Source organism: Anas platyrhynchos, chromosome 7 (assembly GCF_047663525.1).
Source record: "Anas platyrhynchos isolate ZD024472 breed Pekin duck chromosome 7, IASCAAS_PekinDuck_T2T, whole genome shotgun sequence".
NCBI lineage: Eukaryota > Metazoa > Chordata > Aves > Anseriformes > Anatidae > Anas > Anas platyrhynchos.
Window position 1 is genome coordinate 19,544,368 of NC_092593.1, and position 23,197 is coordinate 19,567,564.

Genomic DNA, 23,197 nt, shown 5'->3' on the forward strand with positions numbered 1-23,197 from the left:
ATATGTCAAGTAATTAAAAATATCACTACTGAATATTCACCTGGCTTGCGTTCTAGGAGCTGCTGGAAATGAAAGACAGCTTGCTCATAGTCTTGCTTCCTGAACATGAGGTCAGCCATCATCTACGGTATTGACAAATTTAGAGAAAACAAAACAGATTGTGTTTTATAATGGGACCTGAAACTATGAAGTGCTGCAGGAATTTCACAAGAAGTACAGCGTCAGTTCCCATTCCCATCCATCAATCTCTGGAGAATAAACACCTTACACAGACAAGACAATGAGCAGGTATGGACTCATGTCTCAACATTTCACTTGTAGAAAGTACAAAAAAAGCATTTCAACATACAAAAACCATTTCAACATACCTCTCAAAAATGTTTTGTTTTCACTCACATACTTCCATTCTTATTTTTATTTCCCAGAAATTCATATTAAGCACATAAAAAACGCCAGTAACTTACAAGTTAGGGGAAAAGAAAGCCCATAGCACGTTTCAGCAGAGAAAGTAAGAAGTTCATTTCAGTTTTTCTGCTGAGCAGTAGCTAATAAAGAGTAAATTGAACAAAATATATTGAGTGCTATTATCCACATTCTTGCACAATACTAGAATAAATTCCAGATGTTACCTGATGTGAGAGAATAAGTTATTCCATTTAAAAACCATTTTGCTCCTTATGTGTTAAAAGTGAAAGCCGCTCAGTCTATTAAGCTTTCTTATAAACCAAAAATATACAGACCATGTATAGAGAATCCGTTGCAGTGATTAAAGAACTGTTAGATAGGAACACTATTAACCAGGATTCAAAAAAAGGACACAAAAAACACCTTGAGTTCACAGTTCTTACCTTCTCACAGTTTTTTTTAGATGCTTGCTTTAATATTAATGTGCTGGAAATTCAACTTCCTCCCTTCTATAATTTAATAGATCATGAATTAAGCTACATCTTATAATCAATCCTATAATTACCACTTCTCCACTGGTACTACTAAGCATGCATTTTGCATTGAGATAAAATGATAAGATTGATAGAAACTTAATTTTGAATCAGTATTCAGCACAGACAGAAAAACATTTTGTTGTAATAGATTTTTTGATGTTTCTGAAATTTGATGCTGTAGGCATTTTATGAATCCATCATATTGTAAACACACAGACCTCAAAAAACTTCAATACATAATTAGTATAATGGTACATTACCATCGTTGCTGCTTCATTATCTTGGTCATTCTTCAGCAACAAGGAACACTGATGTTGACAGGCATCAGCATCATCTTGTGCAAGATACAAACGTGCAAGTTCCAACATTGCCTGTATATTAAAAACATATAACCACATGTAATTCAAAGATTAAAGAAAGCTGAGTATTAAACCTCAGATTTCAGAGCCTGAGGTACTATTCACTTCCAAAGGCAGAGCCTTTCTCTGTTTCCTGTTGACTCTTGGTCAAATAATTAATTTCATTTCCCTCACTTACAGAACAGAAAACTTTTCTTCAGACGGATATTCCAGAGATATATTGAAGACAGTTTTTCAGATAGTATTACTCCAGAGACTAAAATATTTCAGTAAGAATAATTCTCTTAAAAGTGTGTATACAAGTAGCTATAATACCATTGACAGAAGCAAGTCTCATTAACATTCACTGATTAGTTTTGGAATATAAACAAATTCCAGCAGAAACAGTTTTCTTAATTGCATTTACATTATTACTCTGTCAAGTGTTACAGATTCTCACATATACCTTCTTGTGCATGACAGACTCACCATATACACTAATATAGGCCACTACCTGATTCAGGGTTTTATGTAAATAGACAGACATTGGCAATATATACAACTTATCCGATGTGATTAAGACGGAAGGGAGAAAGTTCAAAGCAGAGAACACAAATATGTACACAGAGCTTTGAGGGTTTCATTATAAAGCAAAAACAAGTGCAAATATATTTCTGCACTGTGGTTAATACGAAAATGCATAGCTAGATATGAAAACAATGCAAAACTGTCAGAGGGAGAACTGACCTTTTTATCGGTTTCACAGTGAACAAGTGCTTCTTTGTAGAATTTAATTGCTTTTTCATAGTTCCGCTGGGCTGTACAATGCTTTGCAATCTCAGTACAAATTTCAGCTGCTAACTGTTTCTGTGCAGGAACCACATCTGGCTGTTCTATCTGAGACCTTTTAAGTATTCTGGCTTGCAATTCCCGAGCCTGGTGTGGGGAAATGAATAAGAAGTGACCACGCAACATTTTTCAAAGGAATCTATAGTATAAGCTATTTTAAAATAATGTAGTTACATTTAAAAACATGCACACAACTCCCTCAGATGTCTGTCTTGCCTCCCCAAAATTCATATAAAAACATGCTGCAAAGCAACCTAGTGGTAAGATTAAGTGGTTCAGATCGGTGTACAGTTGAGTATTTTAGAAGAAATACGTTGGGATTCCATCTTGTTGGAAATGTTAAACACTAAGGCAGTTATTTTAAGTTAATTGAATACTATATCTGAGGAATATTTATATTAAATACACTGATATGAATTAAGATGAAACATTTTTATTGGTCTAAGCTTTTCCCATGGCTGTGCATTGCATTATTTATAATTAACTTCTTCCCAATTTAAATTATGTTCCAATTTATAATTGTTAATGAAGCTGTAACCACAAAAATGATGTAGGCCACCACTGAACAAAAATGCATTAAGCATAAAAGCAATGCTTTTGCACACAAGCATTGTAGCTTTGCTTAGAACAACTTATCTATCTCCATGTTATCCCGTTATTGTTTGTCTCCAAACTGTCTTGCTACATGGGAAGAATTCAATCCATGTGTTACATGTCTTTTTCTAAAATCAAGCTTCTCATAAGGCATACAAAACTTCAAAAGCCCAAACTTAGAAAGACTATGTAATTAACTCATTAAGTACAGAAAACTAAACAAAAACGCAAGCAAACTTCATATTTTACTTTCTGAGCATTTAATTCTTAATCATTTAGAATGATTAAGAAAACTGTAGCAGAAACAAGGAAGCACCTTTGTCAATAGCAGATGTCACAGAACAAGAGGACAGAAAAGGAAATAGCTTTGCCCAATGGTGATTATACATGATCAATTTTCCTTGATTTCAACCTTAGGTCGCTCCAGTTACCACATAAGAGACTCCCTCTTTCTGCTCAAGTTTTATAACTATCTTAATATTTAAATTAAGTCTCAGAAGAGCCGATTTGCTCATTTAGAAATTGATAAACTGGAGAGAAGTTAGCTGTACTGCACTGCTTCTTCCCCCTACCATTTTTCCCAACCAGGAAGGGGATCTAAACAGAGTAGAAATCACAAGGCATTCCTAACTTCACTCTGAAAATGCAAGGGAAGAAAGCCGTTTAAGAACAGGCAATAACAAGACTGAGCAGTTGTATTCTGATGGTTTCAGCAGAACTAAGTGTTTTTGTCTAAATAAATGTGGCAGGAAGGGGTAAAATGGGTACAAAGAATATTTTTGAGGGCAATGACAAAAACTGCAGCTAGAAGTGCCATACAGTAAAGAAACCCCAAATGAGTAAGCAAAAGAGCAAGAGTTAGATGCTTACTGAAGAATGGGAAAATGACAGCTTTGAGAAAGCAAGAGTGCACTGTAAGGAAGAAAGTAAGGGTTTAAGAACAGATTAAATAGCAATACCGGTATGATTTTACTGCTTACGTAAAATTATCTAATAAGTCTAGATAATTCACTTTTCTTGCTTTTCAAAAGACACTACTAAGGCTTCCTGTTTCTTTCTTTACAAGAAAGTGACATGTAGCCATTGTAAGTTATCCTAGGTTGTTCCATGAATGGCATTCAGTGCTGAGCTACGGGTAGGTAACTTATCTGCCCCCACAGTTTTAGCAGAGTGTGTGAAAACAAACCATCTATGTTCCACACACAAATGAATACATAGTATGAATGCAGGTATCCAGTTGTACCCAGAAGCCTGATCCAAGATTCAGATGACACTGCTCACAAAAACCATACACTAACAAGCTTTGCTCTGTTTCATACCAGTCACTGGTGGTTTATCACTACCATGTATCCATTTTTCTCATCCACAAAAATATGGTTAGAAACTAGGTTAAAAGTGAAACAAGAGATAAAAATTAAGATATTGCAAGCTTTCATAGGGTTTTCTCCTTTTACCTGTTGTAATGAAGCTATTGTTTCATCAGTCTTCTCCATTTTGCTGTAAATTTTTGCCAGAAGAAGCTGGTAACGTCCATCTTCCATCATAGAAGACAATTCATTAACTGTAAGAATGGTATTAAACAAGCATTCTTTCAAGAACTGATTCTGTGAAAAGTCAGTTCTCTACATATTCCAGGCAAGAGCTTAAGTCAAAGCTTCACAGCTTGACTTTTAGGTATTTATGATTGATTTGACTGTGTGCCAAGTTAGGAGGCAATAGAAGGAATAAACAAAGCCCATTCTGTTTGTAGATTGTAAGGCCAAGATGTTTAAAGATGTAAAAAGAATACAAGACACATGGCAGTTTAGTCTATTTGCATTTTCAGAAATACAAGAGTAGCTTTTAAGTAGACAACAAATACAGCCATTCTTTGTGTTTCTTATATAAAACATTCTCAAAGGCAGTAAAAAATATCTAAACCGATTCTGTATCACTGTACAAAAAAGCATAGGATTGTTTCAAGAAATTTCTAGTCCACCCTCAAACTACCTTTCTTTTGCTAGGCTAAGAGAGATAGACATGAACACAACCAGTTATTTTAACTAAATATTTTGATATCTACTCAAAAAGCAAGCTTTCACATAATGATTAAAAATACACACACATAAGGTTGCATTAGAATAAGACTAGCTCTCCCCAGTTTGAATTTATTTTAACGTATTGATAAAGCAGCACCTTGGGCACAGTTCCATGTTAAAACATAAAAGCCAACAAAACCCATGTGGATTTATTGTTATTGCCTTTTATGTAAAAAAAAAAAAAAGTGTATTGCTCTATCAGCAAACTGTCTCACGATTACAGGACTAAGTCAGGGACTAGAATGTAGCCAACTATGTAGGATCACTCCCTCCCTAACACTTCCTATATTTTAGATTTCATTAGTAAAATAAAAATATTTTAGCATTTCTAATCAAAGATATTAAACTATTCAGTAAGTTGCATTAACTCATCAGCCAACGATATACACATTTTCCAGAGAAAAAGCAGTATATCAAAAGACATACAAAAACTATGTCAGCTTATGTACTTTTTGCTTTGTTGTAAAATGGAAGAGAAGATTAAGGTAAATGGAGCAAACTGTTTAATACTCAGTCTTTTCACACTAAAAGATTAAAGTGTTTTGAGCATGATTAAGTTAATTAGGTCCTCAAATGCTTAAGTTAGGAATAAAAACATTAAACTTTTTTTTTTTTAGTAAAGAACATTCTGCACATTCTGGAAGATTAGTAAAATGAAAAGCTACTGGCATAAGAAAAACTTATGGATGGATAATACTAATTCTGTTTTTCTATCCAGGTAGCCAAAAAAGTTAGCTATTATAATCAAGCCACCGCAAAAGAGATTCCATCAAGAAGTACTCAACAGTTCACACTAAATGTCTTCATAGCCTTTGAGCAAAAGAAAAGGCGTGAGTTAACTTTGGGAGTGAGTACACATTCCTGACACAAAAGGGGATACTAAGAGACATCTGCAAGCAGTTTTGTCTCTCTGCCCTGAAGGATACCATTTTCCACTTAAACAACCATCCCCTAAGAACAGGAACGACTCATCTATACTTGATCAATTCATATCAGAACTTCTGTTAGCAAAGAAAAGTAACAATCTTGCCTGTATAGAACTCTGCTGTTGTAATTACTGGACCTCTTAATCCATCACAGACATTCAAAGTTTAAAAAACAACTTAGCAAGAATATCTTTAAATAAATGTGAAGCTTATTTTAGGGTGTATTTTTAATGTATCATTTAAATGATACATGTAAAGTATCTATCATGTAAAATACCCTGTGCTTTACAGTTCCAAAGAACGCTGATCTAGAACTTGTTTATTCCCTGCAGACAAACAGGAACCACAAATAATAGCAGGAATCTTATGTTTTGCTGTAAATCAAGGATATTCATACCAGGCTCATGATCTAAAGCTTGCTGAAGTACCATTTCTGCCTTTTCATACTGCTTCAGCTTCATTAAAAGCTCAGCCAAATCATAGCAAAGGAAGTTCTGTTGACCATTTCTCAAGGCAGCCTCATAGTAACTGATTGCCTGAAAGGAACAAACACAAGTCTGAGAATTATTTAAAGACAACTCTTAAAACAAAAACCTTACTAAGATTTTTTAATCACATACTAAAGCTTAGAGCTTTCTCTACTTTCTTTACTCCTTGACAAACCAAGTCATTTGCTTGTAAGGACTGCATTCAAGTGATGTCGTTTGGTTGTAGGTTTGGACTTCCAAAATTAAGTAAAATAACCAGAGCCCACATTTTGCTAAATATGCATTACAACATTATCACATACTATCTTCATCTGGTTCCCTGCCAATTAAATTACATTTTCATTAACTGCTAAAATTATAATCCCAGTTAGACTGCAGTTAAGAGTTATTGAGTTATACTGTATACAAAGGACAAAAATTTTCTCCAAGTCTACCTGAAAAACAGGAAGGTAAGAAGTCACAGGAAATTTAAAACTACCAACTAATAACTTTAGAAAGAGGAGTATTCTATGCTTAAAAACAAAGACAGTAAAAATAGACAAATGTCAATGAAAAGAAATATTTAATCTAGAAAAAAGTTATCTTCTGGATCAAATTATTATTCAGTCTGTTTAAAAATAGTACTTCACAGTACAACCCACGTAGTCTTGAATTAGGATTTCACTTTAGTTAGACAAAAAAATCCAGGCTGAAATTGTGTTGAAAAGTTACACTTCCAGAACAAAATTGAAGTGTTTTATTATCTTTTATTGGTTTGAAATAAAAGATATTTAAAAATGCACAGGACACGTTATAGACATGTATATAAGGTTAAACATCCTAAAGATAACGTAGTCCAAGCTTTAAAGCAAAACAAAGACATTGAAGTCTATAAAACACCCATCACAATACAGGTTTCTTTTCCCCTAAAACAACTCTAGGAATAGAATAAAATCATTTATAAATTATAAGATCATAGAATTATAAAATCGTTTAGGTTGGAAAAGACCTTTAAGATCATCTAGTTCAATCTTTAATCACAGTACATTAGATTATTCCACACAGATCTGGAGTATCATAGCACAAGACAGGAGTCTACAACCGCCTCGTAAGGGGGTGTCGAGAGGCAGGAGACCTTTTCTCCATTAACACCAGCGACAGGACCCGCGGGAACGGGGTTAAGCTGAGGCAGGGGAAGTTTAGGCTTGACATCAGGAGGGGGTTCTTCACAGAGAGAGTGGTTGCACACTGGAACACGCTCCCCAGGGAAGTGGTCACTGCACCGAGCCTGACTGAATTTAAGAAGAGATTGGACTGTGCACTTAGTCACATGGTCTGAACTTTTGGGTAGACCTGTGCGGTGTCAAGAGTTGGACTTGATGATCCTTGAGGGTCCCTTCCAACTCAGGATATTCTATGATTCTATGATTCTATACTGAACTGATAATAATGACCTGAACAAATGCAAGTACCTTAATACTACAAACATAAAACATAACAAGTTTTCCCCAAAATGGATTCTAGTTTTCCAACAGTGAGCCAAAGCTAGGCCAATGTATAAGTATTTAACTATGGTTTTGAGTGCAGGCCCAAGTCCATACCAACTGCACATCATCAGAACTACAATTCATCAGGTCTATACCCACCAACATTTGTTACTTTAGCCAGATACATATTACATTGCAAACTTACTTCCAGGGTAACAAGTCTGTTCACTACTATAAAATTAAAGATTTCTTCTTTTCAACTTGAAAAACAAAAGCTGGCAAAGCCCACATGTTGACAATAACAAACTCAATGCTTAATTTGTTTGATAGAATATTTACAGATTACCTTTGAATAGTTATGAGTTTTGGTTAGGGCTTTTCCAATTTTGCTTGCTAAAGCTGGATCTTTTGGATTTTTCTTCAAGGCCTGCTCATAGACTTCTATGGCTTCATCAGGCTTCAGTGAAAGACAAAAAACACGGAAGTCAAGGACTGAGATGAGAAGTGTGTTAAGAAAAAAATCTGATAGTACTTTTAAGAACAAGTGCCCATACTAGCGGTTCATAAGTTACACTAATTCTGAGAGAAAAATAGTCAGTATGTGATTGCTCAAAGTACAAAACCTATTTAAATATGCATGTCCATGTTAAAGCTGAATATGGAAAGGATCTGACACAGGAGTTTGAATTAATTTCAGACTTTCTCCTCTGAGATTTCTCTACGGCTGCACATATTGAAGTTAATATAAAGCACAAGTGAATTTAGTATCAAAGAAGATAATTCATTTCTCCTCCACCTTGTATAGCACACAAATTACATTTTGCTTTGCAAATCCTTATTAAGAAAAGAATTGTTAATCACCTACAGTTCCCTAAATTAGTCATTCAATTAGTTGCACCCTACCCCAATCCATTCTCTCAAAACATCAAGTTTTTAAATTGTATCCTTCAAATTTTTATATCTACACTGCTTCTTTTACAAAGAGTAAAAAAAGGTTTCCAGTTCATCAAATAAGCAAAGGATTTCAGAAGTATATCAGAATTCAATAATTTAAGATTTTTAAATACAAGCTTTCTATGTAAGAACTTTTTCAGAAGTATTCTAAGCTTCAGAACTACACTAAGTATCTCCAACTTCTCCAAATAAGATTTAGCTCTCACTTCAGATTTCTGTTTACCTGATGGGTGACTAATCAAGAAAAAATTCTCTCCTTGAATTTCTACCTAAAGATTACTAAGAGGAATGCCTTTTCAATAGCTTTTAATTTGAATTTAGAACAGTTACATTTGTAGTGAGTAACTTCATTTTTTACATCCCTAAGCACTTTGTTTGCTAACTACAAACGAGTAAGAATCAGCATTGCCTCAACTTGCAAAAGCCAACAGATGACTCAATCACTTATTCATTCCTAGCTAGCTCATACCTCTTGAATATTCATGTATGCATCACCAAGAAGAAGTAGAGTATGAGCACTTGGAAGTTTTTCTACTAGGTCTCTAGAAAGAGAAGACAGAACTTTGCTCAGTATTTAACAAGTCAATATTGGTATTCAAACAAATAGGGCATGACAATATTATTTTAATATTAGTTTTTAAAATATAAAGAGATCTTTCCAAACTAGGAATTCCAATTACTGTTGTAATTACATGATACATTACAACAGTAATTCATTATGTCACCACACCTTTCTGACTTATTTAGTAAAAAGGGAAAAAGGTAGCTCACAATGCTACCATTATATACATATGCACATAGGAAAATATATACATACAACACAAAACTTTACCTATAGCAGCCAGCATATAACTTCTTATCTCTCCTGTACTGAAGATAAGTGTCTGCCATTTTTATCTTAGCTTGTACAAAGTAGGGTTGTTCAGGTGTGATATTTCGGAGCACAGTCAAGGCTTGTTCAACATCTCCTTGAGCAACTGCCAAATCTGCATTTGAAATCAAAACTCTCACTTCCTCAGGAGTTCCAGAAAATTCATTAATGGCATCTTGCAGTACTATAGCAGCTTCATGCTGAAAATAAACCAAATAGAATTAGTGTATTTCTTGTTGAACATCCAAAAAGACACCATAAGCAAATGAATGTCTAAGGCCATTAAAAAAAAAAGCAACCCAAACCATACAGTTTCCATTTCTTTTGCTAAAAGATTTTTAATGTTATTTTTCCCCTTACTATGTAAATGAAATTTGTCATACATATTACTTTCCCTACCATTTTTTTTTATGCAACATTGATATTGCATATATACACGAATATGATCAAAAATCACCTTGAGAACCTTGCTGTAACAGGTCCTTTTTTGAGCAGGATTACCTCTGGAGGTGCCTTTCAACTACATTACTCTACACCTTATGTTGTTATATTCTCAGACATATGTAGGACCCTATTGTACATTCAGATGCAGCTAGTAGTAAATACACTGCTACACAAAAGTAAGGACATGATCCAAAAATATTTGTAATAGCATTCTGACAACAGAACAAGAATCTACATGCCTGCAAGTGAAGTAGAATCCACTCCTCAAAATTAAACAGGTCCTGCAGAGCAAGAATTGAGCATGTACAAATATTTTTTCCCTGCATAATTTCATGTATTAAAGATGTCAAGGCAGATATCACATCTTTGAAGTTTTACAGAGCAAAACCTACTGGCAGGAGTAATGGTTTTCTATGCTAATTACCTTAGCATAAGATACCTGCTAATGGGGAAAATGAAACTCATTCTGGGATATATTTGTTATCTTACCAGTTCTCCATTCAAACAATGTGCTTCTACTAATTCTAGGAAGACAGACACACGATCATTTGCATCAATTTCAATTCTTTTTGCTTTGGTCTTTGAGGAAGCTGTATGTTTTCTCATTCCAGGCAAATTCCTTGCCATCTGTAAGGTCTTAATAGCTTCTGATATTTCACCCATCTTCTTTTGGGTTTGGGCCTTAATTAAGTAATACACAGGATGTTCTCTCACCTGAAAAAAATAATGTGAAAGGAGTTTCCAGATTTCATTTTATGAGTGGTATTCTAACTCCATTATAAATATTAGCCTCTGTTACCTCTTTCTTCCAGATATATGCTTCAGTAATGTACTTAAAACATTTCAGTTTAAGAACATGCAAAACAGTAATGAGATAGTTCCGTATTTTTTTTGTAATTACAAGCTTATTTCATAACATGAGACTTTGGGACAGAAAAAAATTTACAGCATTACTTGAAACTAGACTAAATTTTAATAGATTTTAAGCACCTCCCACACTAGAATACATATGCTTTGTTAGGCTGGCAACTAAAAAAGTACAGAATTATTATTTGGCATAAGTTGTGTCTGCCAAATCTACCTTTTAAAAGAGACTTCACATGATAAGGAGATCTCAAAGGAAACTTATAAGAATTTGAGAGAAAATTATCTTTTTGTTGTATTGTAAAGCAATTCCAGTATGTTCTAATAAGGGATTAGTTTTGTCCTTTTGTCATTTTTGTCATTTCTTTGATAAATATTCGGATTGTGTTCACATAAACATTTAGATACTGAACATGTAATCACAGAAGTCTCATTTTAAAAGATTATACTCAAAAACATACAAGAAACTTTAGATGATCAAATAAAGTTATTTCCTTTTGTCCAACTTACCTCAAAATTGTAGCTCAGACAGAGTTCCAGGGATTGAGAACACAGTTTAGTATTGTTTTGAGCCAAATATACCTGGGCCATGAGTAAGTGTGCATCTGCATAAGAAGGATTCCTTTCAAGACAGTAATGTAGATTGTTATAGGCTGCTTCAATATCCCCTAGGAAGTCAAAAAAAAGGGGAAGTGAAAACATAAGTGCTATGAAATACAGGTATTAAATACACAACATTTATTCACTATTTACTAGCTTCGTTGTGTTTTTTTTTTTTTTTTAATACTTGTAATCATTGAATGAATAAATGTATGCATGAAGTACCACTACTTTTTTGATTGTGGCTCTGAACTGAAATGAAACCAAGTCAAACTTAAAACTTTCCCCATTGTTCCATCCGCAAGTCGCTTAAGTGACCTCTTTTTGGAAGCAGTAGATTAAAACATAGAACATTCTTATGTGTAGAAATAAAACACATTCACATAAATCACAAAAAAGCAGTAAAAGCGTGTTCTTCACTTAGCTGTAATGATCTGTTCTACAGTGGATAAGAGTGAATACTCTGTTCAGCATCGAATTATTTTGTGTTAGAAAAAGAACTGAAGAGATGAATAGCTAGCCATTCATATGAGTGTTACCTGTTAAGTATTTCACCTTTGCAATTAGAAAAATAGCTTGTTGGAGACCTGGCACAGTCTTTACCACAGTTTCCAGAACAGAAGCACAGTGTTTGAGAAGTGATGAAGGAGACTGCCCATGACACGCAGGCTAGAAGTAAAAGAAAACAAGTAAAAATAGAGGAAAAACACTGACAAAAAAACCAATGCAACCACAAGCAATGTATCAGTTAAAATTACATTCAAATCCAGAACTTGTTAAGTCTGAATTTCACTTTGAGCTCTAATGATGACAGTAAAGCTGGACAACTGAAAGGTGTTGTAGTGAAGAAATAAAAAGATGTTTTACAGCTAAGACGCAACTTCTTGCTATTAAGAACACACAAGAGCCTCAGACTCCAATGAAAACAAAATAATGTGGAGATGACATAACTAAGGAGTCATGCCATAAACATTTGGCAGCATACTCTGAATTACCATGCCAACTGATCCAACAATGGTAATATAAATTACACTTCAAAATTGCTGATTGCTTCAGCTAGACGCCTGAAGCAAATGTTGTACAACAAGCAAAAGGCGAGCTAAAGATCCTTCTGTTCACAACTAACATCCTCTTGGGACACACAGTCTGAGGAAGTAGCCATGCTCTTTCACCAACACAGAAGCCTCCCTCCTATCAAACACTACTTTGTTATAATAAGGGGATAATCAAACTTCAGGAGTCACCTTTCTTTTGTTACGGACAAGAGGTACTATCAAGGTAATTCTAGAAAATACCCTAGGCAAACCTTCAGATAAAGCACTACTTCACAGAACTGCACTTATTTTAGTGCATCTGTAGACAAAATTACATGGAATTGTTACTGCTACTGATGTTTCTGACTCTCAAATGATAACATCTCATTATAGACAGTGGGACATATCATAATGGAAAACTTACTGTTTGCTGGTTAGACGCTAAAGCTTTACATGAAGGAATGTTCACAGAAAGGTTCAACAATTTGACTAGAAATCTCCTAGCAAGAGGATAAAGTCACCACCAGCCATCTACAGAGGAATGATCTATTTAAGGAAGACAGTTTCTAGAGGTACTGTAAGTGTGCTTCTTCCAGTTTAGACATGTTAGATCACCATTCAATTTAAGTTCTACATGCCTTTGCTCCAAGCCTGGCACAAACAAATTCAATCACAGAAAGTCAGCCACCTAAGTAAACAAGATTTATTTAGGTTTCCAAAAAAATTAGTAATACACTGACTTATCAACACACAAAGGAAAATAAAATGAAGAAATTGAAAAGATATCCTGAACTGACAAAAATATTTCAGTAACAGAATAATTGCAGTTCAAAAACCAAGTTTCATATCAAGACAGTTCTATTCATTGTATTGCTAGTTTCTTGATTAAAGGAGATACTATGAAACTACAAATACAGACACAGGCCAAACTAATATCCCAAGCTTCAAGTATTATTACAATTTACTCACCTCATGGAATATTTTTAGTTTTGTTTAATGATAGTATAATATCTAAAAACAGTTTTACCTCATATAATTCACATATTAAGGGGTAAATTTTCCTAAGCTTCTGCAATATGATTGCAAAAATTATTCTTTTATTTTTTTAGGCAGATGTGATACACAGCTGCTTACCTGAGCTGGACAAAAATTAAGATATTCCCTAATGATTTCTAGCAAGAAGTCAGGATTTAGTTTTTCAAAGTACTCCACACCAAGGGGAAAACCACGCAATGATGAAAAGTGAGTATCCAGAACATCATTCAGTAAAGCAATAACTTCTTCTTGTCTCTTATGCTTTTTCATAGCTAGGACTGCACGCAAGAAAGATAACTCCTACAGGGAAAAAAGAAACAATATTCTCCATATTTCAGATACATTTGTCTGTTATTTATAAAATACTACATAATCATGAGTGTCAGACACTTTTTTCACTTGTAGGGATACTGTAAGACATTTAGGATGTTCACTGCAAATGATACTACTGATCACTGCGTTCTTTTAAACTGTGCAAGAAGCTTTAAGTTCTTCTGAGTACAGAATTCTGCAAATTAATATCCCCCCTTCCTGACATTTCAAACTTATCTTCAGAGATAAAGCTTAGTAATCAACTAGTCTTGTGTTGCAAAGTTAAGCAACATATCAATTTAGGGAGTGAAATCTGAAGTTTAGATTTAATGGTACTCCGCTAAGATGCTCTACTCAAGTGACAGAAATATGGAAGATGAAGTAGGTAGTGGACCACAATTCAGACTGTGAACAAAGTATTTTAATGAATAAAGTTGTCTCCTACCCCAGATTTCCCAATGGACTGCTGAATTTCATTAAGAAACTCCAACTGCTGCTCCGCATCTTCTAGTTGCCCTTGTATTAGCTGACAACGGATAATTCCTGTAACATATTAAAAGATTTTTTCAGGTTCAATTTCCTAGTCAAATATACACTTCGTTTTCCATAAAAAAGTTTCTTCAGGCTCTTAATAAAATGGTGATAAGAGAAGAAAAAGAACAGATTGATACTTATACTAATGCATATTTTATGTACTTCGAAATATCTGGGATAGAGAATGCATTAATTAATACATTAATATAAGCAATGTCATAAGGCACTTACATGCAAATATCTTATCCCTAATATTACAAAGTTGAACACGGTAAGTCTTCAACTTGTTCTAGACTAACAAAAGTCAATGTGTACCATAAACTTGGCTTCCAAATTCAAGAAGCAAAATGAAGTTGATCAAAAGATCCTACCCCCCAAAAAATTCAAATGTTTGACTTGCAGTAAGCATCAGATGTTTTGCCTTGATTATGGTTTCAACCTAATTTAGACAAGTACAGAAGTGTGTACTTCTGTCTCTGCCATGGGCATAAGAGACAACTTGTTCCGTCAACTGCCCTTGAATTTATTCCTACAGTGCCCAAAAGCTCTCTAGCTTTAACAAATATAGGCAGGCACTTCACTAACATACTGAAATGATAATGTCTACTCCCTAGAGAAGAAAATAAAAGCCAGATATTCAGATGACAGAACACTGCAACTGAAATACAATTTCAGCTGGTGATATATGTCAACAGAAAAAGTGAGTGAGTTCTGGACATAGTCCAGGTAAAGAGAGGTCTGAAGCAAACATAATGCTTCATTTACAAGTGAGTCACAGGAAGAATTGCAGTATTGTCCACAGCGGACAGAGGAAAAAGTTGTCCTGAGGAGATCCTGAAGTAAAACAAACACTGTTTTGCATTAGGCATGTCAAGGTATGCTCAAACACCCAGAATACATCAAACTGAAAACCTGGGTTCTAGTTTAATCAGCAGCACTGGTATGTGACAGGGTAAACCTATGAGTTACAGAATCACAGAATTTCTAGGTTGGAAGAGACCTCAAGATCGAGTCCAACCTCTAACCTAACACTAACAGTCCCCACTAAACCATATCCCTAAGCTCTACATCCAAATGTCTTTTGAAGACTTCCAGGGATGGTGACTCCACCACCTCCCTGGGCAGCCTGTTCCAGTGTCTAACAACCCTTTCAGTAAAGAAGTTTTTCCTAACATCTAACCTAACACTCCCCTGGCGCAACTTAAGCCCATTCCCCCTCGTCCTGTCACCAGGCACGTGGGAGAACAGGCCAACCCCCACCTCGCTACAGCCTCCTTTAAGGTATCTGTAGAGAGCGATAAGGTCGCCCCTGAGCCTCCTCTTCTCCAGGCTGAACAAGCCTAGCTCCTTCAGCCGCTCCTCGTAGGACTTGTTCTCCAGGCCCCTCACCAGCTTCGTCGCTCTTCTCTGGACCCGCTCAAGCACCTCGATGTCCTTCTTGTAGCGAGGGGCCCAAAACTGAACACAGTACTCGAGGTGCAGCCTCACCAGAGCCGAGTACAGGGGGACGATCACCTCCCTAGCCCTGCTGGTCACGCTGTTTCTGATACAAGCCAGGATGCCGTTGGCCTTCTTGGCCACCTGAGCACACTGCTGGCTCATATTCAGCCGACTGTCCACTATCACTCCCAGGTCCTTCTCTGCCTGGCAGCTCTCCAACCACTCATCTCCCAGCCTGTAGCTCTGCTTGGGGTTTTTGCGCCCCAGGTGCAGGACCCAGCACTTGGCCTTGTTGAACTTCATGCAGTTGACCTCAGCCCATCGGTGCAGCCTATCCAGATCCTCCTGCAGAGCCTTCCTACCCTCGAGCAGATCGACACACGCACCTAACTTTGTGTCATCTGCAAACTTACTGAGGGTGCACTCAATGCCCTCGTCCAGATCATCAATGAAGATATTAAAGAGGACCACAGATATTAGAGAGTTACCACACTCAAGTATGAAAACTTGTCAGTATTCAAAGATAATGAAATAACTGCACCAGTATTTATAACAGTTAAACCTCAGGCTGATGCATTTAACAAGTTTTGAGCAATAATCATGCATTTGTTCCCTCCCTTCATTTGTGTTTATTTCGCTAACACACACAGCCACAGCGAACCATACCCACGGGAGACAAGCACTGGATGACTAGATGGCTAATTTCAGTGTGTTTTCCTCGTGGATCAGGCAGTACATGTGAATAAGACAGGCAACTAAGACAAGGAAGTAGAAGTATGAATGCTAGTAGAAGTATGTAATGTTGCTTATTTCTGCGCTATGGTAAGACACTAACTACCAAAGGCACTTCAGTACTATGTATTTTACAGTTATGTGCTTCCATGAAGTTAGACTGGTATCCAGATTTGCAACATGATTAAAATAAGAGGAATGAGTATATCATATGAATTACACTAGCCAAACAATAAGAAATAGTTACCTCATGTCTGCATATTAAATGCTATATGGACAAAAAGCCAAGAAGTACTGTGCAAAATAAGAATGCCCCTATACAAAAGAGCCAATAACTGGAGAAAAGGAGAAACACCCCTATTAAAAAGTTAGTCTTCAACACCAATGATTTTTTAAAAGCCTCTTTCAAGGCCATTACATAGGTTTCTTTTTTTTTTGGTGACTAACCTAACACCCCAACTAGTCAGATCCTAACTAGGACAGATAAAGAACTAGAAATGTTACCTGGAAGAGGAAAAAACAAAAAGGCAACAAAACCCAACAATAGGTAAAAGCATTTTTTCCAGAAGGAAGTCCGGGATATAATGGTCCAAAATTAGTGAAAGCAGACCTTTTGTGTAGTTTACTTAGAATACACTAAGCCAAAGCTACATAAGAAATATTATGAACTTGTCATCTGGCAACTTTCAAAATATTCTCATAAATTGAAATGTTTTTTCATATTAAAAACTATCCACAAAACCAAAAGATGCACACATTTACATCTGTCCTTACGCTTACTCTTACTTTAAAATTTCTAATTTAAAAAAAAAAAAAGAAGTTTCTCTCTTCAATAAGAGCACCAAAAGATGTATCCAGAGATGGGAAACTCACTACAAGGAAGACAGCATAACACAAATACAGAAAGTACTGTCCAGTGGTCCTGTTCTAATAGTTGTACTTATTCACAGTATCAGGAAATTGAGAAAAACATCTGTGTCTTAAGACCAGCAAAAAAGATAAACTTAAGTGCAAGACCTTACCAGTTAGTGCAGAAACACTTGTTTCATCAAGGGTCATAGCAGTCTTGTACCATTTTAAAGCTTCTTTCACTTTCCCTTGTAGAATCATTTGGTAGCCAAGTTCAGTAGCAAATTCTGCATTGTCAGATGTCAAGTCAAATGCTCTTTCAACTAAGGTTTGTGTATGTTGAAGGATAAGTTGGTTCCTGCCACACTAAAGGTAAGAGTAATCTTTAAACCTTAAGTTTTTATTTTTTTAATTCACTTAAGATAGAAGTATTTTAACTCTTCAAGGTTTATTTTATAGTCTACACAATAAATATCACAGCAGCACCTGAAAAACATCTCGTGTAAGACAAATCTGATGTAATGGCATAAAAATTAACAGTAAAGTGTGCTCAGTTAAAAAGTAAAAATATAATACCATACAATAAAGTTCCACAAAACTGATAATTGCTTTGAATGCCTTCTTAAAAGGGTTCTAATAGAGATTAAAGCAGACTTCAGTTTCAAGGCACTGTGATTAAGCTGAACAGCTGTCCCTTCCTATATTCTTTAAGACATTTTAGTATATTTTCACAAGAAATGCATTTCTCACTTAATAGCAAGTAATAAAAACATCTTAGGAATGAGATGGCTTAAGTATTTTAAGTCACAATGAATGCAAGACTAAAAATTTAGTAAAAAGCTACAGATGTTAACCTATTTCAATATTCTCCAAAAACACTTAGGAGACATAACATCTGTACCAGAAAAGAAAAACAAAACCAGGATCCATGGATATTTATACGTTGTATAAAAAAAAAATATATATATATACTCACTGTTCTACTGAAAGCTAAAGCCATTTTACAGAAGAGCTGTGAATTACGTGGTTCTAACTTGTCCAGTGCTTTAACTAGGTCACCCAGTCTTGCTGAAGCCTTAAAGAAAGAGGAATAATGTAATTACTAGTGGAAAGAATAAACAGATTAGAACAGAACAGTTTTCACTAGCAACGTTTTACATATTTATGTAATAGTATCATGAAGTTTAGACTCAAATTCTCATGGCTAGGAGATGGATTGCTTTTGAATTTCTAGAGAAAGAGGGAACAATAAAACATCTGTATGTCCTCTATGTACTCTACAAAAAAGACAATGACATGAGCTGTATCAGATCTAATGGAATAGTCCCATCAAGCAAGATTGTCTGTAATCCCTGACCTGTAAATCTTATTATGGCTTCTGTGCAATACAGACACACATGCTCTTCAGGTCCTGCAACACTGAAGTACCTGCAGATGCTCGGACATGGAATTTCACACTTCCTCAAGCCACCTGAAGTACTTTAGCCATTTCTGGGGTTACAACCATAAGGTATATGACAATCTAGACAAGTTTTGTGAGTTTCCTGAAAAACATGTTACAAGCACCATATATGCAAACTACACACGTATATCCCTGTGTGGAAAATAACTTTTTTCCTTCTGCTCTAAGATTAAGAGAATTCTTAGAGAGAAAAAAAAAACACACAAGCATTAAAGAATTTAACCTTGCAGACTGTCATTAAGAGATTATGGCCCCCTTCCAAAAATGCATTACTAGAAGACCTCATTACTTTGCTTATTTCTCTTAAAGTAACACAATGAATAGGAGGTTTACAAGAGCATTTAAACAATAAGAAACAACTGATTTGAATTGGCATGACTAACTGTGTAGAGGAGACTTCTTTGGTTTGATTCTGTTTCTTTTAAAATAGGTAAAGAGGTATGTTTCCTTCCTTTCACATCCAGAAAACATCCCAACAAAAACAGAGCAGCCACTTGAGTCAGAATAGGAAAATACATATCTTCCTGCACTTAAGTGGTACAGGCCTAAACACTGAATATGAGTGGGCAGATGCAAGATCATGATCTAGTCCCTAGAAAGGCCATGTTATGCTCAATAACCCACCATTAAAATGGCTCACCTGGGGTATATTTCCTTCCCTGCATAGGAAGTGCAGGGCCTCCATTCTTATGGCTTCTAAGTTGAGGGCATCTTTCTGCAGTAGTCTAAAACAAACCAAGAAATAAAAAATTTTGATTTAAATTGATTCATGATCTGTTTCAGTGAAAGTAAGCCCTATTTCCTTCCTTTTTATTTTTAAGAGCTTTGGTAGCCTACCATATTTTTAAAAATAAAAAGTTAAAAATAGTACCATCACACTTCATTTTATTCCCCTTGTAGGATAAAACTTGAATATGGATTGAAGAGTCCTCTACTTTTGGTTTTAATCTTCTCAATATTTGATAAATTCAATTCAATTCCATGTTCAGGTTCTTAAGTTGAGCTGGTCTGAGTATAACATTAGCATATGTACATAAAGCATTGAGAAAGCTTCTCAAGTATAAGTGCTTTCAGAAAAAAAAACAAAACCAAAAAACTAATCTTGCTAAATAAAATCACCTTAACTTTTTTTTCTAAAATACCTCTGAAAAAAACCACAAGAGACAAAGAATAAAAAAACTCAAGGTACAAGGGAGACATCCTTATAGAACATTGACAGGGACAACTATCATAACTTTGATCATGCATTCACTTTAAATCATAGCTCCCAACTGAATGCATGAAGTGGCAAAGCTGCGCTTATCTTAAAAAAAAACCTTCTTCCTCCAAGATGGATTGATGTACAGATGTTGTACCCTCACAGAATTGCAAGGCTGAGCTCTAATTTTTTTTTTTTTTAACTAGTAACTTTCTTCAGAGTATTCTTACAGCCTAAACATAGCAAGAACATAATTGTTATTTCATATTCAACCTATGTGCAGTTTCAACTGTCTGTTCCCAGTCCTGCAAGGCTAGCTGTAGCTTCATTTTCTTTATGAAAGCAGGAATGAAGTTTGGAAAGCTTGCAATTATCTGGTTCACGATTTCCAGAGCTCCTGAATAATTCTGTCGGACCTCAAAATATTGTGCCTAGTGGAAAGAAAAGAAGTCCCATCAAAGCCTACACATTCACAGAAGTACAAAATTCAGAATTTCTTTCATACAGAAACTATCTTTCAGTAACAGTTTTGCTTCAGCATCAACCAGAATTATTGCAAAAAAAATATCAAAAGATATGTAAAACCTTCTACATGGTAAGCAGCTCTATACCAAACATAACTGCTGGACAGTATTTACAACTAAGGACGGTTACAACCAAAAAAAACAGTGTTATTCTTCAGCTACATCTATCTTATTAGCTTGATTAGTTTTGTTTAAATCACCTCAACATTTTAAGATATTAAACATTACCCACAGATTAAGCACTTTAACATTTAAACACAGCAATTCCATAATGTGGACAAGCATCACTAACTTCTATACTTTTTTGTGGTATGAAACCTCATTTCTTGCATACAAACAGATGAATAAAAAGTTTACTAAATTATGATTTTACTACATACAAAATACATGTACAAATACGTATTCAGATGGATTCCATTTTGTCTATAATAACCTTTTTAAAAAAAGCATCAACATCTAATGGACCTTAAAGCATCATCTGGTATTTAATTTTATTCAAAGAAAAAAAACACAACATATTAACATACTTAAAAGAAACACAGATGCACAGAAGGACAGTTATTGGCTTCAGTTCATCTGAACAGGCAGAAACTGTACTTAGAGAAGCAATATCCCACCACAGTATTATTTAATAGTGGAGAAAAGGTGAAGCAATACAGCAAGTAGGCCTCAGTGTAACATTACTGGAACCCAGATGTCTTTTTGTTAGTCTTCATCAACATAGAAAGCATGCCTTCTTATGAAACCTGGCTACTCTTTGCAATTAACTATATAAAACATATTGTTTACCACAGGAGATAAAAGCATCAGCGTATTTTTACTGTTGTAGTAATCAGTTTGTGGTATAACTCTTATATTCCTTAAATAAGTGACTGAAACTTCATTTCTGCTAAAACCTAGACAAAAAATTCTAGTCAACTGAACAAAAAAATATGACAGCTGTATTTTACTTCTTGTATAAACTCTATTCTTATGGACAACTCTTCACAGAGTCTCTCTAATCAATAATGATATTACATACTATGGTAACTAGTATCACATTTTGAAAGTGTTCAAGTTAAGTAAACTTACTTTGCCAAGAAGAGCAAAAACATCGTTCCCTTCCTGAAGGGCTTCATCAAAGTACTTCACAGCTTTTTTAATATGAGTTTCTTTCCCACAGGTGAGATCAAGCCATGCTTTCAGAATCAATCCCTGTAAAAAAATTAGATTTCTTAACTAACCAGCTAAGAAAATTACTGTATAGAATAGTAAGTGTAAAAAAGTAGATAAAGTAATGTATTTTAATTAACTATTTAAAATATTTATTTGAAATTATAACCAGTCTACCACACAACCTAAATAATAATTCATTCCACCATTACATTGATCAAATAGTTTATTTACTTAAAGGATTAAAAATGACAATGGAAATGAACTTGTCTAACAAGCTAAACAGGCAGAATAAAACCTCATGGAAATAATCACAAATGGTAAGGATATTTTCTGCAAATATTTCGGCAGAATTTTTTTTTTAAGCATTTAAGCATTTTTAAGCATTTATATCAGATATTGATAAACTTATAGTGTAATGAAAAAGAAGAAACTTTGTTTTCTTCAACTACATGATTATAAGAAGGTTGTCTGTGAAGGGCAAAGATCTAACCTTTCTTCATAGTCCCTACAGTACCATAACAAAAATAGGCATCCAATTTATTAACTGAAAGTAATAATTTCTTCAATGAAAAGACATTTCACCTTCTAAAGAAGATATTCCTTCTGTATATTCCAGACAATTATAGCTTTAGTTAAATATGTCAAATCTATGATGAAAATATGGATTATTTAAACAAATTTTATTTGTGAAGATGTTTTTAATTAAAAACGAAGAAATTCTTAATGGCTGATTTTTACTAGTAACTACTAATTTTATTAATAAGCTATGACACTTCAAAAGATAAGCTGTTTCTTAAATCTGTGATATATTTCCAGAAGTGAACGTTAAGTATAGTTGAAGATTTAATTCATGTAATATATCAAGAACCGTAAAACCAAGTAATCTACTGTACCACACAAAAGAACCGCGCTAATTACTAGTGTCATTTACAAGAGTGCAATACTGCAAAGAGAACAATTATGCATTCAATATTAATAGCTATGCCTTGAAGTCATCAAGTAATTATTTTCCCCTTTCTCATTGAATTCAGGCTGATACCTTTAAAAATCATTAACACACAAAACTTTTACAAACTCTTCTGAAGATTAAAGATTCTTAAAAATATCAAATGTCAATGTCTACATAAACGGAGAACATATTGCTACATACAAGACTTACACAGGTTTTTAAAATTAATTACTCAGTAAAACCGTATGGAAATTTTGCCTTTAACAACTGCTGAAACTAAAAAGCCTCAATCCTCTAGTTATTTTTGAATTTGTAGATTCAAGACAGATGCCTCCCCCTAGTGAAAGTCTTTTTAAATCTACTGTGCACCATGACAATTTCTAGCAAGTAGCAAATCTGGCATAACTACATACTATTTTCATTAGCTAATGCAGGCCTTTTAACTGACAATGAACACAGACAAAAAAAAGGCACTCTGAATTCTACTTTGTCCCTGTCAAATGCAATTAGGGTATTTAAAAAAAGTGTTAGAACACAGCTCATTGAAGGAAACCTCCGAA

General features: G+C 34.7%; 1 protein-coding gene across 1 annotated transcript in view; it reads right to left on the reverse strand.

Annotated features, from left to right (window-relative positions):
• The window catches only part of TTC21B (tetratricopeptide repeat domain 21B), a 34,835-nt gene that overhangs the window by 8,607 nt on the left and 3,031 nt on the right, over positions 1 to 23,197 (reverse strand). Inside the window, exons 5-22 of the mRNA XM_027462030.3 lie at positions 21,605 to 21,727; positions 20,283 to 20,440; positions 19,452 to 19,536; positions 18,326 to 18,424; positions 17,523 to 17,715; positions 14,240 to 14,337; positions 13,582 to 13,782; positions 11,953 to 12,082; positions 11,324 to 11,481; positions 10,439 to 10,663; positions 9,467 to 9,705; positions 9,104 to 9,176; positions 8,027 to 8,137; positions 6,124 to 6,262; positions 4,177 to 4,283; positions 2,027 to 2,215; positions 1,202 to 1,312; positions 41 to 122 (exon numbers count right to left, since the gene is read on the reverse strand). Coding sequence (XP_027317831.1) covers positions 41 to 122; positions 1,202 to 1,312; positions 2,027 to 2,215; positions 4,177 to 4,283; positions 6,124 to 6,262; positions 8,027 to 8,137; positions 9,104 to 9,176; positions 9,467 to 9,705; positions 10,439 to 10,663; positions 11,324 to 11,481; positions 11,953 to 12,082; positions 13,582 to 13,782; positions 14,240 to 14,337; positions 17,523 to 17,715; positions 18,326 to 18,424; positions 19,452 to 19,536; positions 20,283 to 20,440; positions 21,605 to 21,727 — 2,521 coding nt within the window. The remainder of the gene's footprint in view (positions 1 to 40; positions 123 to 1,201; positions 1,313 to 2,026; positions 2,216 to 4,176; positions 4,284 to 6,123; positions 6,263 to 8,026; positions 8,138 to 9,103; positions 9,177 to 9,466; positions 9,706 to 10,438; positions 10,664 to 11,323; positions 11,482 to 11,952; positions 12,083 to 13,581; positions 13,783 to 14,239; positions 14,338 to 17,522; positions 17,716 to 18,325; positions 18,425 to 19,451; positions 19,537 to 20,282; positions 20,441 to 21,604; positions 21,728 to 23,197) is intronic.